This window comes from Eleutherodactylus coqui, chromosome 13 (assembly GCF_035609145.1).
Source record: "Eleutherodactylus coqui strain aEleCoq1 chromosome 13, aEleCoq1.hap1, whole genome shotgun sequence".
NCBI lineage: Eukaryota > Metazoa > Chordata > Amphibia > Anura > Eleutherodactylidae > Eleutherodactylus > Eleutherodactylus coqui.
In genome coordinates, this window is record NC_089849.1 from 19,951,768 (window position 1) to 19,966,208 (window position 14,441).

General features: G+C 45.6%; 1 protein-coding gene across 1 annotated transcript in view; it reads left to right on the plus strand.

Moving 5' to 3' along the window:
- The window catches only part of SYCP2 (synaptonemal complex protein 2), a 100,700-nt gene that overhangs the window by 24,703 nt on the left and 61,556 nt on the right, over nt 1-14,441 (plus strand). Inside the window, exons 7-10 of the mRNA XM_066585853.1 lie at nt 1,829-1,877; nt 4,918-5,089; nt 10,163-10,218; nt 12,561-12,746. Coding sequence (XP_066441950.1) covers nt 1,829-1,877; nt 4,918-5,089; nt 10,163-10,218; nt 12,561-12,746 — 463 coding nt within the window. The remainder of the gene's footprint in view (nt 1-1,828; nt 1,878-4,917; nt 5,090-10,162; nt 10,219-12,560; nt 12,747-14,441) is intronic.

The window sequence follows — 14,441 nt, forward strand, 5'->3', positions numbered from 1 at the left end:
CAAATCTGCCGGTTTGCAAGGCTGCGACTTGGTTTTCACTTCATATATTTGCTAAATTTTACAGAGTTTGCATCGTCAGATGCTGTTCTGGGTCACAGAATCCTGCAGGCAGCAGTTTCATAATCGCATTACATGTACTTCCTAACCCACCCCCAGGGACTGCTTTTCAATGTCCCAAGGACTGTGCTGTGCACCCCAATGACACGGATGAGAAAACAGGATTTTTGTTACTTACTGTAAAATCTTTCTCTTCTGTTCATTGGGGGACACAGCACCCACCAATGGTTGTTCACAGGGAGGCCGGCCCTTTCTTTTGGAGCCTCTCCCCTGTAATTCAGTATTTCTGTAGTTGTATGTTTGTGGTTTATTACCTACTGGTTAGCCTTTGGCTCAGCTTCTCCTACTGCTTGTGTATAAAGTGATTTAGCTTGGTGGCCTCAGGAGGGATATAGCTGATAGGAGAAGCCAACACTTCACTTAGAGTCTGCCTCCTAGTGGCAGGAGCTGTACCCAAGGTTTCTGCTGTGTCCTCAATGAACAGACAAAGAGAATTTACGGTAATAGATCTTGTTTTTGGAGATTTGAATCTGGTGACATCTGTTCATACGTGACAGATTTTCTGCAGAAGTCTTTACAGCTGAAAGTCCTCTCCATTTACTTAAATGTGGTATCTACAGCATGTGCTTGGATCTTTGCAAACTCCATTTAGATGTATGGGAGAGTCACAGAATTTACTGCAACAAATCAGCCAAGTGTGAACAAAGCATAAAATGACCGTGTGAAATGTTGCATCATGAGAAATGGTTTGTTTCCATTGCAAAGTATACTAGATGTTGCACTTAAAGGGGTTGTCCCGCGAAAGCAAGTGGGGTTCAGCACTTCTGCATGGCCATATTAATGCACTTTATAATGTACATCGTGCATTAATTATGAGCCATACAGAAGTTATTCACTTACCTGCTCCGTTGCTAGCGTCCTCGTCTCCATGGAGCCGTCTAATTTCAGCGTCTAATCGCCCGATTAGACGCGCTTGCGCAGTCCGGTCTTCTCCCTTCTGAATGGGGCCGCTCGTGCCGGAGAGCTGCTCCTCGTAGCTCCGCCCCGTCACGTGTGCCGATTCCAGCCAATCAGGAGGCTGGAATCGGCAATGGAACGCACAGAGCCCACGGTGCACCATGGGAGAAGACCTGCGGTCCACCATGGGTGAAGATCCCGGCGGCCATCTTCGCAAGGTAAGTAAGAAGTCACCGGAGCGCGGGGATTCGGGTAAGTACTATCCGTTTTTTTGGTTTTTTTTAAACCCCTGCATCGGATTTGTCTCGCGCCGAACGGGGGGGCTATTGAAAAAAAAACAAAAACGTTTCGGCGCGGGACAACCCCTTTAAGTGTTTTCCTAGCAAATACTATTAATGACTCATCCTCAGAATAAATCATTAAATTGATCTGCTGTTCAGGATCCCGACTGGTTAGCTGCTACAGCGCCCAATATCACCAGCAAAATACACAAGGTCCAGAGCCGAAGCTGTTTAGTGGTTAGCACTGCTAATTGCAGACGCAGTGCTCATAAAAAGCAATGACAACTGTGCCTGCAATTACCAGCACCGGCCATTACCCAGGGGGCCTCCTTTTCCACTCTGTACCTTATGCATTTTGCTGGTGACAGCGGGTGTTGGCACAGCTAATCACCCGGGGTCCCGAACAACGGACTCCACCTATTGATGACCTAACCTGGTGATGGGTCATCTACAGTATTTGCCCAGAAAACCCCTTTAAGAAAAAGAAATGGAAAAAAATTTCTAAATTGTATATATATTTTTTTTTTTACTAGAACATCATCTATGAAGAACAGCAAATACAAAAAAGAGATTGACCAGAAGGTAAGCACACGTTCTGTTCTTAGCTCCTCCCCCGCTGCTGTACCTGTTTTAGTTGTATATTTGGGGAGCCCCGGATACAGCACTCCTGTTGTTATGATATACATACTGTTATTCACACTGCAGGCATGAGTACATTCTACAGTCATTACATTCTTTCTTCATTCCACATTATAAGAGCTCATAGCATCACAAGTATTTATGGTTTGGTGTCATGTATTAACCTTTTAATAACTAGCAATTTTTTTTCACATTTTTTCATTCATGTTTTTCAAGAGCATTTTTCTGTCAACATAGCCATGTGAAGGTTTGCTTTTAGTGGTATGCGTTCAATTTCTCATTTGCTTCCTTGACACGAGACACGAGAACCATCGGTGAGACCAAATGGTTCCAACAGACACTAGGGTGTAACGATGGTGCTACCTGTCTCTGGATGGTGGACAACAAAACAGTTGGAGTTGCTTATGGTTGTCGGATGATCAGATGCTCCTCTCTACTGGTGGTCTGTTGGGGGCGTCCTGACCTTGTATGACCTCATGCATCCACTGTTCCTAACACCCCGCAAAACTCTGGTCATAATGGCCAGGTGGGGGACAATTTGTCAATATGACCATCCAGCTTCTCTCATCCCAATAATGCGCCCCTCTGGTAACTGGGTGAAATCTCCTCTGTGTTGTAGAGGCGTTTAGTGGCCAACAAGCTCTACACAAGCGGAAGAAGAGGTTATTACACACAAAGGAGCCTCTTATAGGCCAATGGGTGAACCACTTCTGGGGTCTCCATTGACAAGACCGTTCATCTAATCATTTACATATCTGCCTGAGATGGAATTGCAGGATGAGTTTTGCAACAAAAGGACAACTCCATCTGGGGGCTTTATTATTTTATTTTTTTTGTCAGTGTGTTTTTTTACCTTTGATGGTGCTGTGTAAGAGCTCCGTATTTATAAGGCAACCTGTAGATTTTATTTTTACTGTTTAGAGGGGTACATATGACTTCTTAGGGGTAATCAAACTATTAATGACCTCTTCACAGGTTAGGTTATCAATAGTTGATCAGCGGTAGTCTTGGGTGCAGCAATGATCAGCTGATATCGGGCCTGCTGTCAGTGTGACGAAGATGGAAGCAGACAGTTCCATACACACTGCAGTGGCCTGGATTCGTAATGCAGGCACGGCTCTAATTGAATTCAATGCAATATCAGCCCAGGCTGTAATGGGGATTCCTTCCTCCGTATGTAAAAAAAAAAAAAAAGACCAATCTCCAGAGGTGACTAGGCTTCTTCACCACACGAACTGTGACTCTGTGGAGTAGTGCCCTTAGGATTCAGTCACAGCAGGAGCAGTTGATGCCTTCAAAATAGATTTAGACCACGGGTGTCCAACCTTTGGGCATCTGTGGGCCACATTGGAATTAGAAGAGTTGTCTTGGGCACACATTAAATACACAAACGCTAAAGAAAGCGGATGAGCCAAAAATAGTCAGTGCATAATTTTTGTGATATCCGCCACCACAGATAAACAAAAATGTCCTTACATCAGAATACTACGGTAATGACCACTTGTCCGTCTGTGAGTGAGTTACATGCTCTGTCTCTGATCACATGACGGTGACATCATCAAAGACCCTTCATCCCGAGTCAGTGAGTTGCATAATCCGCCCCTGATCACATGACGCTGATGTCATCACAGGTCCTATTTCATAGCAACTGAGCAAAGGACTTTAGTGCGCTGCTTTCATCACTGTTGTATGAAGAATGTATGTAGCAGAGCTGTATGTGATGTACATGTAGCAGAGCTGTGTGTGTGTGAGATGTGGCGCATTGCACCACCAGAAACACTGGTACTATATAATTTCCTAATAGTTACTAGTAGTAATTCTAATTATGCAGCCGCCCGTTCATACAGTTTTTTAAAAATTTTGAGCGGATCCCAAGTTTGTGATCACCAATATAGAAAATGTCTTATTGACAGCAATCCTTGCTGAGACACGCATGTGGATTTTGCTAATTGACAAAGCTAAATCTGAGTGCGGGTCCATGTCAAAAACCGTGGCAGGAAGACATGGATTTTGCCACAGCTTTTAGAGGCGAAATTCGCTCATATGAAAATTTTGCCGTGTGAACGTACCCTCAGTGTGATCAATGAATACCCACCTGAGACAGAGGCAGGCAGTACTGATCTGATAACTAATAAATGTAGCCCGAGAGAAAGGCTCAAATTAGAAAGGGACAGGAAGAGGCGGAGCTAACAACGGTATTTGGGGAGCTCATCTCTGCTGAGTATGTCCCAACTCCTCTAGGCCAGCAGTGTGTCACGTGATCAGAGCGGCCTAGAGGTGGGACTACCAAGTGGTGGATCAATGAGGGGGCTCACTGGCTTAGAAACGTCCAGCACAGCTCCCTATTAATTCTCGTTTCCACATTGACTCTCCTACAATTTGGCCCAGCAGTGGCTGAATAATAAGTGCCCACCCCTGGGCTCCTCCCCCTTGTGTGTCAGTTCCTCCACACTCCATTACTTCACAGTCACACACAGCAGTATTTAGGCAGCCTGTTGCGGTTCTTACACACAGGGTTGGCCACATGTAGTTAAGTTTTCACTGATAGCAGCTGTCCCTGTGTATAATGAAGCGCAGCGGTCGTCCCACTAGGAATTTTACTGATGCAGTAAACGGCTAATTCGCCCCTGTGGGCCTCATTCATAGCCATCCTGGGGTGCAGCTTGGGCACCCCTGATTTAGACGATTTCTTAAACGAAAATAGCATTAACACTTATGTACAATGTAGGATTCTTGTATGAATGACGGTCCAGTCTCATCACAAATAAGGATCAGGAGGGAAACATTTCCTTTTTAGGGCAGATTTGGTTCAGGCCTTTTGGGTTTCTTACTTCCCTCTGAATCAATACCCATAACCCTTCACAGTGTCCCCCACCATTGGTTCAGCTTGATGAATACTTGTCTTTTCCCAAGTGTTGTGATTCTGTAACCCAGTTAATATGACCTACATTTGTTATGTTAAACCTGTGTTCCAACTTTGTAGCTTACAGACCCCCGCAAGCATCTGTTTAGTGACACTGATACTGACAGAGGAGGCGATGACAGCAAAACAGAGATTAGTTGGCTGCAAGATCCTGGCAGCAAGAGGAAACCCAACATTGTTGGCTACAGCAGACAAAAGCAAGGCAATCCGCCAAAGGAGAAGACCATATCAAGTAAGTGTGATTTACATATGATGACCATGCGGGATGCCAGCGGGCTTATCACACTCTTGTGTGTGACCTCCCTGCTCTTGCTTGTAACACAATAGCTAGAATTGTAGAATGTGTTTCTTTTGTGAGGCACAATTATTATGTTCACTTTTATACATACAAGCATCTTTCTTGCTATATTATTTTACTGCAGCTACTGGGCTGAACATTTTTGCTTAACTTATCACTAAGCAGTATTTTTCAATGTAGCTGCTAATCCAGCTCCTACAGAGGTTATCTGCCTAGTTATGCAGTGGTACTTTCTCTCCACATGTAGCATAACATAATCTGATGGATTTATTTTCTGGGACTGTAGAAAAAGGAAGTTACAATCTACACTCTGCTGTCAGTATTGGGACACACATAGAAGGTGATGAAATTCAATTTTATTCACATTTTTCAGTGTGGTGTCAGGCCGACTTTGGCCTTAATGGCTGCAGTAACTCTACGCTATCACTTTCCACCAAATCCCCATAGATGTGTAGAGGGATTTGCCCTCATTCCTGGAGCAGAGTTTTAGATAGTGATGTGGGGGATGAAGGGCATGTTGGGGGTGCTAGATACAGTGTTCTAGTTCATCCCAAAGATGTGTGCGATGCCTTCACAGCTCATACAAGGCTTCGTTGTCCACATTCGGTCAGTTTACGGGATTTCCCTAAACGTGGTGGCACCGCACACACTGGATGGTTTCCATCTCCCAATAACATGGCCAACAGTGGACTCTGGAAGACCCAAAAGTGTTGCGTCCCGTACTGACTGGTTGGTGACATCTGACCACCAGACCCCGTGGTCAGCTCTACACCTGGTGACATATCCCCACCAGACCACGTTGTCAGCTCTATACCTGGTGACATCCAACAACCAGACCCCGTTGTCAGCCCTATACCTGGTGACATACCACCACCAGATCCCGTTGTCAGCTCTACACCTGGTGACATACCACCACCAGATCCCGTTGTCAGCGCCACACCTGGTGATATCCCACCACCAGACCCTGTTGTCAGCTCTACACCTGGTGACATCCCCCCACCAGACCCCGTTGTCAGCTCTACACCTGGTGACATCCAACCACCAGACCCCGTTGTCAGCTCTACACCTGGTGACATCTCCCCACCAGACCCCATTGTCAGCTCTGCACCTGGTGACCTCCCACCACCCGACCCCATTGTCAGCTCTGCACCTGGTTACATCCCCCCACCAGACCCTGTGGTCAGCTCTACACCTGGTGACATCCCACCACTAGACCCTATTGTCAGCTCTGCACCTGGTGACATTCCCCCACCAGACCCCATTGTCAGCTCTATACCTGGTGACCTCCCACCACCAGACCCCGTTGTCAGCTCTACACCTGGTGACCTCCCACCACCAGACCCCGTTGTCAGCTCTACACCTGGTGACCTCCCACCACCAGACCCCGTTGTCAGCTCTACACCTGGTGACCTCCCACCACCAGACCCCATTGTCAGCTCTACACCTGGTGACATCCCACCACCAGACCTTGTTGTCAGCTCTACACCTGGTGACATCCCCCCACCAGACCTTGTTGTCATCTCTACACCTGGTGACATCCCCCCACCAGACCTTGTTGTCAGCTCTGCACCTGGTGACATCCCCCCACCAGACCCCGTTGTCAGCTCCACACCTGGTGACATCCCCCCACCAGACCCCGTTGTCAGCTCTACACCTGGTGACATCCCCCCACCAGACCCCGTTGTCAGCTCTACACCTGGTGACATCCCCCCACCAGACCCCGTTGTCAGCTCCACACCTGGTGACATCCCCCCACCAGACCCCGTTGTCAGCTCGACACCTGGTGACATCCCCCCCACCAGACCCTGTTGTCAGCTCTACACCTGGTGACATCCCCCCCACCAGACCCCGTTGTCAGCTCTTCACCCTGGAGCATCTGCTGGTTTCTGTACTGGGATCAGCTGTGTGATCCTCTCCTTTATACCTAATGCTCACACACCACCTGACCGCACAGGACTGGTGGGAGGGACAATATTTTTGTCAAAATAGTGTATTTGGGAACAGGTATTGCATCTATAGTGTTGTTACTTAGCTTTTCCAGAAAGAGATAAAGTGAATAAAAATGTAAAGCATAACTCTATCTATGAAGCATGCTAGTTCTCCTATTTAACCTTTTTGTGCCCTGTTAAGACTGATTTAAACACAACGACTTTCACTCAAAAATTGCTCAAAGCCATCTTTTGAGCGATAATCGTTGTGTCTAACTGCATTGTCATTGTGCAGTTTTCGTTAAGCCATTGATGATTTTTCAGCATGCTGAAAGATCAGCGATCAGTTATCAGGAATTTACAGCGGGATACAGCTGATTCTATTGTTTCAGCTGTATCCCACTCCCTGACGACAGGCGGGGTATGAAGAACACAGCTGTCTAGCTGTGTTCGCCATACCCCGCTTGGAGGGCTCGGCTGTATAACAGCTAGGCGCTCCGAGCAGAGAACAGCTGGATGCAGAAGGCAAGCGGGGCTACCCCGCTTGTCTTCTGCATCCTCCGCTCAGAGCACTCAGCTGTATAACAGCGGGGCGCTCCGAGCGGGAAACAGCTGGATGCAGAAGGCAAGCTGCCCTGCTTGTTTTCTGCAATTATCGGTTAATAGATTTTTTAAAGCGATAATCGTTGTGTCTAAACAAGGCTTTACATACATGTACAGCATATAGATGACGTGTAAATGACATCTTTGTACCCACTGCAATGGCCAGATTGGAGATAACTCTGATCTCATTCATTAACCTTTTACAGGTCATGGTTAGTGTTGACAGTAGCATAGAAGCAGTTAAACATTTTTTTTAATTTATATTTTTTTTATGAAAAATGTTTTTGCAGCATCTGTAGTGACCTGTGCAGTAAATTGAACACATTTGTTATTCTGTATGTCAAACTGTATTGAAAAGGCAAATAAATAGCCAAAATGCTGTTTCAGTCCCCAAAAAACACTATGAAAAGGATCAGAAAAGTAAAATGCACCCCCAAATGGTACCAATAAAAACTACAGCTCACCACACAGTAATAAAGCCCTTATAGAGACATGTTGATGGAAAAATGGCTTTTGAAAAGTGGAGAAGAAAATTCCCCAATATTGTTGTGTCGTTAAATGGGTTTTCCCACAACTTAAAATTGCTTCACATCCCTCCTGTCCTGGCTTCCTGTTATAGAAGGTCACTGTTGTGGCCAGTGATTGGCTGCAGCAATCACATGTCCTGGTTTGCAGCAACCAGGAAGGACAGAGTGGTTGTGAAGTAATTTTAAGTTGCGGGAAAATCCCTTTAAGTACCAACTTAGGCCGCATCCGTTAAAAAAAAAGGTATTTACAAAATTGTCCTTTATCACCTAAAAGTCTGAACAGCTGGAGTCTCACCACGGAGACCCCCTCTCCTCACTATACCGCCTGAAATGAGAAGGAGATTGAAGGAAGTGGTCACACATGCTCGGTGCTGCTTCACTCATATTAACCCCTTTACGTCCTGGAGCATCAGGGTATGTATGCAGAGGGGTCGCGGGGCGACCTCTCTGCATACAGCGCGGGCGTCAGCTGTTTAGTACAGCTGACACCCGCGGGCAATAGCCGCGATCGTCCGTTCGTGGCTATTAACCCTTTAAATGCCGCTGTCAGTTCTGACAGCAGCATTTAAAGCTCCCGTACGCCCCCCCCGCGCGGTGAGATCAGGGGAGCCGTGCAGGTGTCATGGCTGCCGGGGCCTTCTGAAAGGCTGCCTTGAAAGACTGCCTATCAAGCCATCCCCGCAGGGTGGCTTGATAGGCTGCCTGTCAGGATGCAGTATGACGTAATGCTATAGCATTACGTCATACTGCAGGAGCAATCAAAGTATCGCATATTATAGTCCCCAGGGGGACTTAAAAGTAAAGTGAAAAAAAGAGCAATAAAGTTTTTTTAATTGTAAAAAAAAAAAAAAAGTAATAAAAGTTTAAATCACCCCCCTTTTGCCACATCTGTAATTAAAAAATCTAAATCATAAAATAAAAATACATATTTGGTATTCCCGCGTCCGTAAAAGTCCGATCTATCAAAATAGCGCATTATTTACTCCGCATGGTGAATGTCGTCTGAAAAAAAAAAATAACACCAGAAATACACTTTTTCAGTCACCCTGTCTCCCAGAAAAAATGCAAAAAAAAGCCATCAAAAAGTCGTACGTATTCCAAATTATAACGGAAACTACAGGACACTTCGCAAAAAAATGAGCCATCGCCGAACTAAATCGACGGAAAAATTAAAAAGTTATTGCGCGCAGAAGATGACCGCAGAAAATAACTGAAAAAAATTAAATGTCTTTGAAAAAAAAATAGTACAGTAAAAAAAAAATCATACAAGTTTGGTATCGTAGCAATCGTACTGAAGCATAGAATAAAGTTATCATGTCGTTTTTGTTGCCGTTTGTGCGCCGTAGAAACAAGACGGACTGAAAGATGGCGGAATGTCATTTTTTTTTCCATTTTACTCCACTTACATTTTTTTAAAGGTTTTTCAGTACATTATATGGTACATTAAATAGCACCATTGAAAAATACAACTCGTCCCGTCAAAAAACAAGCCCTCATACAGCGACGTCGATGGATAAATAAAGGAGTTATGATTTTTTTAAGGGGGGAGGAAAAAACGAAAATGGGGGAAAAAAAGGGCCGCGTCATGAAGGGGTTAATGGGGCTGGTGGAAATAGTCAACTACAAGTACTTTCTATCTTTGGCAGTCCCATTGAAGTTGGGTAAAAGTCAGTTTTGGGAATACCCCTTTAAATTTTTAAAAATGGCCATGAAGGACACTGCAAGTATGCTGTACTGGCGAGACGTCAGTGTCTCTTAGGTTTGGTCCTTGTCTCCTCTGAGATGTCTCACTAGGGAGAGACGGGGTCTGGTGGTGGGATGTCACCCCTTTGGAGAGCTGACATGCTTCACGTAGAGCTGTGCTTTATCCGCTTAATAATGGACAAGGGCTGGTATATTCTTCATATTCAGGCGGAATTGTGTCATGGCGACATTCTCTCTTCTCACAGGAAAAGCTGCTCGCTGTACAAAACAGAGCCCAAGGCAGAAAGCCAGAGAGCCCAAGGTAAAGTCCAGGAGTATTATATGGTTCTATTAAGGGCAGGTGTATGTGATAGTGTGTGCGGTGTGATGAGGTTTTGTATATTGTTTTTACAATACAGTAAGCAGAATTGTACATGTGTGTTTCTTGTAATATATTTTCTCTGTAGTGTTAGGCTGGGTTCACACAGAACGGAATTGCACCGGAATTGCCATGCAGCAATTCCTCGGGTGTCGGCGCGGGGGAGCGGTGAGTAGCGGCAGTCAGCAGTGGGGAGCGGGGGGGGGGGGAGAGAGAGAGATCTCCCCTCCGTTCCTCCCCGCTCTCCCCCTCTCCCCCGCAGCTCCCTGCCCACCGCCGGCACCCGAACCTTCAGTCTCGAGTGGGCAGGTACTCGCTAAAGGCAATGCTCGCTCGAGCAATTGCCTTTAGCGAGTATACTCGCTCATCTCTAGTGGCAACACATCAGAAATCAGATCCAGGCTTTGTTTTAGAATAACAACTGGCTTTACAGCATTTATTTGCATAAATTCAGTAGCATCAGACAGATTTAACACTGTTTTCCCAGGCATCGCACTGCACATGCCAAAACAATACATGTGGCCTCTAACTAACATGTATCACAGGCCTACTGCCTAAACATAACCTAGCAATGTCCATCAGCTCATACCCTGCAGGTTGTCAGTCTAGGGGATGTCCTCAGCTGTCAGACTTCAAGGTTTTCTCAGACTGGTCAACCCTTAAGTTGCCTGTCCACGGGCGGGTTTTCGTTGCGTTCCCCTGCGGCGATAATCCGGCCGCGGGTAATGTAGTGAAAGCTCTCTATAGCGTTGCTATGGAGAGCGCTTCCCCCCTGTCCATGAGCGGAGAATCATTGCGATTCTCCGACCGCTGGAGATCCGGCTGCGGCTCCCGCAACGCCCGTGGACAGGCATCCTTAGGCACTCAGTAGCTTTTGTGTGCTGGAGATCCTCCCAATTAGGTTTCTCCTAATTAATAAGCAAAAACACCCTTTTTTCTGCCAAAGATCTCCTCATGCAACCTGCCATTTAACCCCCTAATAGCTGTCTCTGGTACTGCATTCTTACAGCGGTCACACACCTCAGATAGTAGGAAGGTAGTTGACCAACTAGGGAGCTAATGTTTGGTGAACTATCGTTTCGCCCATGTACCCATACACATTTTAGTCAATATTGGCCATTAGCCGTTCAAACTGGCCATAGATTTAAGGACACTGGGCGAAGGAAGAAAGACTTGTTTGGGAACATTTGTTGACAAAAGATCTTATGCACGAATGAAAGATCTTTTGTCAAACTATCGTCCAAATATCTCAAATGTGTCCAACTTCTTTCCAGACGATGACGGTGTGTAATTGGTTGACAAACTTAATCTTTACCTGTCAAATAGTTTTGTTTGAAATTGCCTGTTTTCATCACACAGGCGAGCGGAATATGGGGCCGAGAAACTAGGCTTGATATCGCACTTGTCAACGTGCTTTTCACTTGCATAGGCGAGGTGATTTTCATGCAAAAATGCCTCACTTGATGTCTCTGAAATTCCTATCCTCCAGCGCTTGTTTCACGCTTGTCAGAGGATCGGCAAGTGTTTACCATTGATTTCAATGGGAAACATCATATCTCACTCTCAGCATGCGATGTGTTTAACTGTCCCATTGAAAACAATGGTCATGCTTTCCAAGAGACATGAAAAAAATAGGACTGAATGACACATTGAATGACTGTGATTGGTTCATCGAGCGCTGCAGTGATTGGCTGAGCCATGGAGCTCGAGAACCAATCAGAGCCTGCACTTCCTGGATGCGGGGATTTTGAATCTCCAAACCAGGAAGCACTGGCTGAAGACTACAAGCAAGTCTGCTGGAGGTGCAGAGGAGATGTGCGGTGTTAGGTGATGTATTGTGTTTTTGTTTTTTATGCAGATAGGCCTTGTTTTAAGGCTCACACAGTATGACATCCTACTGCAAATGTTGCATTGCACCCTACAAAAAACATGTTTTCATGCAATGCAACAGAAAGGAAGGCTCCATAGGGAAACATGGGCTACAAAACATTGCAAATCGAGGCAATAATCAGCAACCCGCGATTTTTTTTCTCGCAATGTAGCAGCCTACAAAATATCGCTAATGTGAAGGAACCGTTGGAAAGCACAGGGTTCACATACATGCCATTTGTAGCGCTGTCGAATCGCAACGATTGTGTCGCCTGTGTAAAAACAGACCTAAGACAAAACTGCTTTGTCTATCTTCTCGCTTTACCTAGGATGGTTGGGTAGCGTTTACTTAGCGGCGCATCATCATAAATATAAGGCACCTTTCAGTACAACATATTGTTTTTGCTCTCTTAAAGGATTTGTGTGACATCACTTTAAGCAAAAGAGACGCTGAAGAGACATCCAAGCAGAGTAAGCTCAAACTCCCACAGAGAGGAACAGCTGGGAAGAGGAAAAATATCTCCGAGAGCTCCAATTCTGAGTCAGAGTCTGAGGAGGAGCCCAAAGCACCAGGCAGAAAACAGACTCCTAAATGTCAGAGAGTAAGTAGTCGAGGACTAGGACCTTTTGTTCTCTGTTTTTCTTGCCTGTTATTGAATCCTGTATTGGTGTAGCAGATCCAAGTCTATGAATGTAGCGCAAATCAAAGCAATAAATAACAGATACATGTTTGGTATCGCTGCATCCATAAAAGGACGAATGCACGCGGCCGGCTTGGATTCCGCATGCAGGATTCGACGCTGTGCTTGGCCGGAGACCCCTATGTACCTGGCCAGATGGTTCTTTTCTGTGCTGCGGATGTGTCTGCTGGAAAATGCCGCAGCGTCGCTACGTGATGACACGGAATCTGCACGAAGGGCCACGGATCGAACGGCTTCCATTGACTTCAGTGAAAGTCATCTGTGCAGAATCTGCGCTGGTTTAGAATATGCTGCAATTTTCACTCAACGAGCAGAAACTTGCAATTGAATTCCGCTCGTGGAAATGGAAAAGCAATATTCCATATCATGCCTATGGGTAGTATTTGCTGTGGAACCCGGAGGCGGACGCCCGCTCCAGATTCCGCGATGCAAATACGCATGTGTGCATTGGCCCAAACCCGATCTATCAAAGTAATGCATTATTTATTCCCTCACCCCATCCCCAAGAAAAAATGATCACAATGGTACCAATACAAAATACAGAATATTATGCAAAAAACGAGCCCTCGCACAATTATACTGACAGAAAAAGAAAAAGGTTATGGTGGCAGAAAATCATTTTATTTTTTTCCAAAGATATTTTGTCTTTTAAAAGTAGTACAGCACAAAGAAACAATATAAATGTGGTATCTTCATAATCGTACTGATCCTCAGAATGAAGTTATCATCTCATTTGTGCTGCATTGTGTACGCCGTTATACCAATACTCTCAAAGACAGCAAAATTGTGGGGGTTTTTCCTACATCACTACGCTTAGAATTTAAAAAAAGTTTTTCAGTACATTAAATAGCACCACTGAAAAATACAACTTGTCCAACAAAACACAACCCTAAGACGGCAACGTCGAGAAATAAATAAAGTTAAGATATTTTTGAAAGTGGTCCCTAATGAATTAATAGCAATAAATGTGGAGTTTTATGAAGACGTCCTGGCTGTGCTGGAGTTTCCTGTTTGCCTTACATGGGATTGTTGCGCTCTGAATTTGCTCCCAGCATGCTGTTGGTGTTCGGCTTAGTGTGAGGTCTCGTTCACATGGGTATCAAAATCACACAGAAGTTAGCTGCACAAAAAAATCATGGCCAGCTCGCCATAAAATCGTGTGAATGGACTACTTTACGCAATTAAGTCCTGAGTTTAATTAAAGTTGAAATCGCCCATTCACTTGATCGAAACTTGTGTGTTGCTGAAAAAAAGGGGGGACTCCCTTCACCTTAGGGAGATGGAGGGGTTCTTCTGCAGGGGAGATGGAGGGATTCCCCAGCAGCAGGGACGGAGGAGGTTGCCAGTATCAGGGATGTTGGGCTTCCCTTGCAGGGGAGATGGAGGGATTCCCCACAGGGGAGATGGAGGGGTTCCCCAGCAACTGGGATGGAGGGGTTCCCCAGCAGCTGGAATAGAGGGGTTCTCCTGGGGAATCCCTCCATCTGCCTCAGTGGGGAACCCTTCCATCTCCCTTTGCCGTCCGGCTTGCATTGTCCCCATGGAAGCTTCTGCTTTTTTCAAACAGCAGGGAATTTCAGTTGCTGAGTTCAGTTG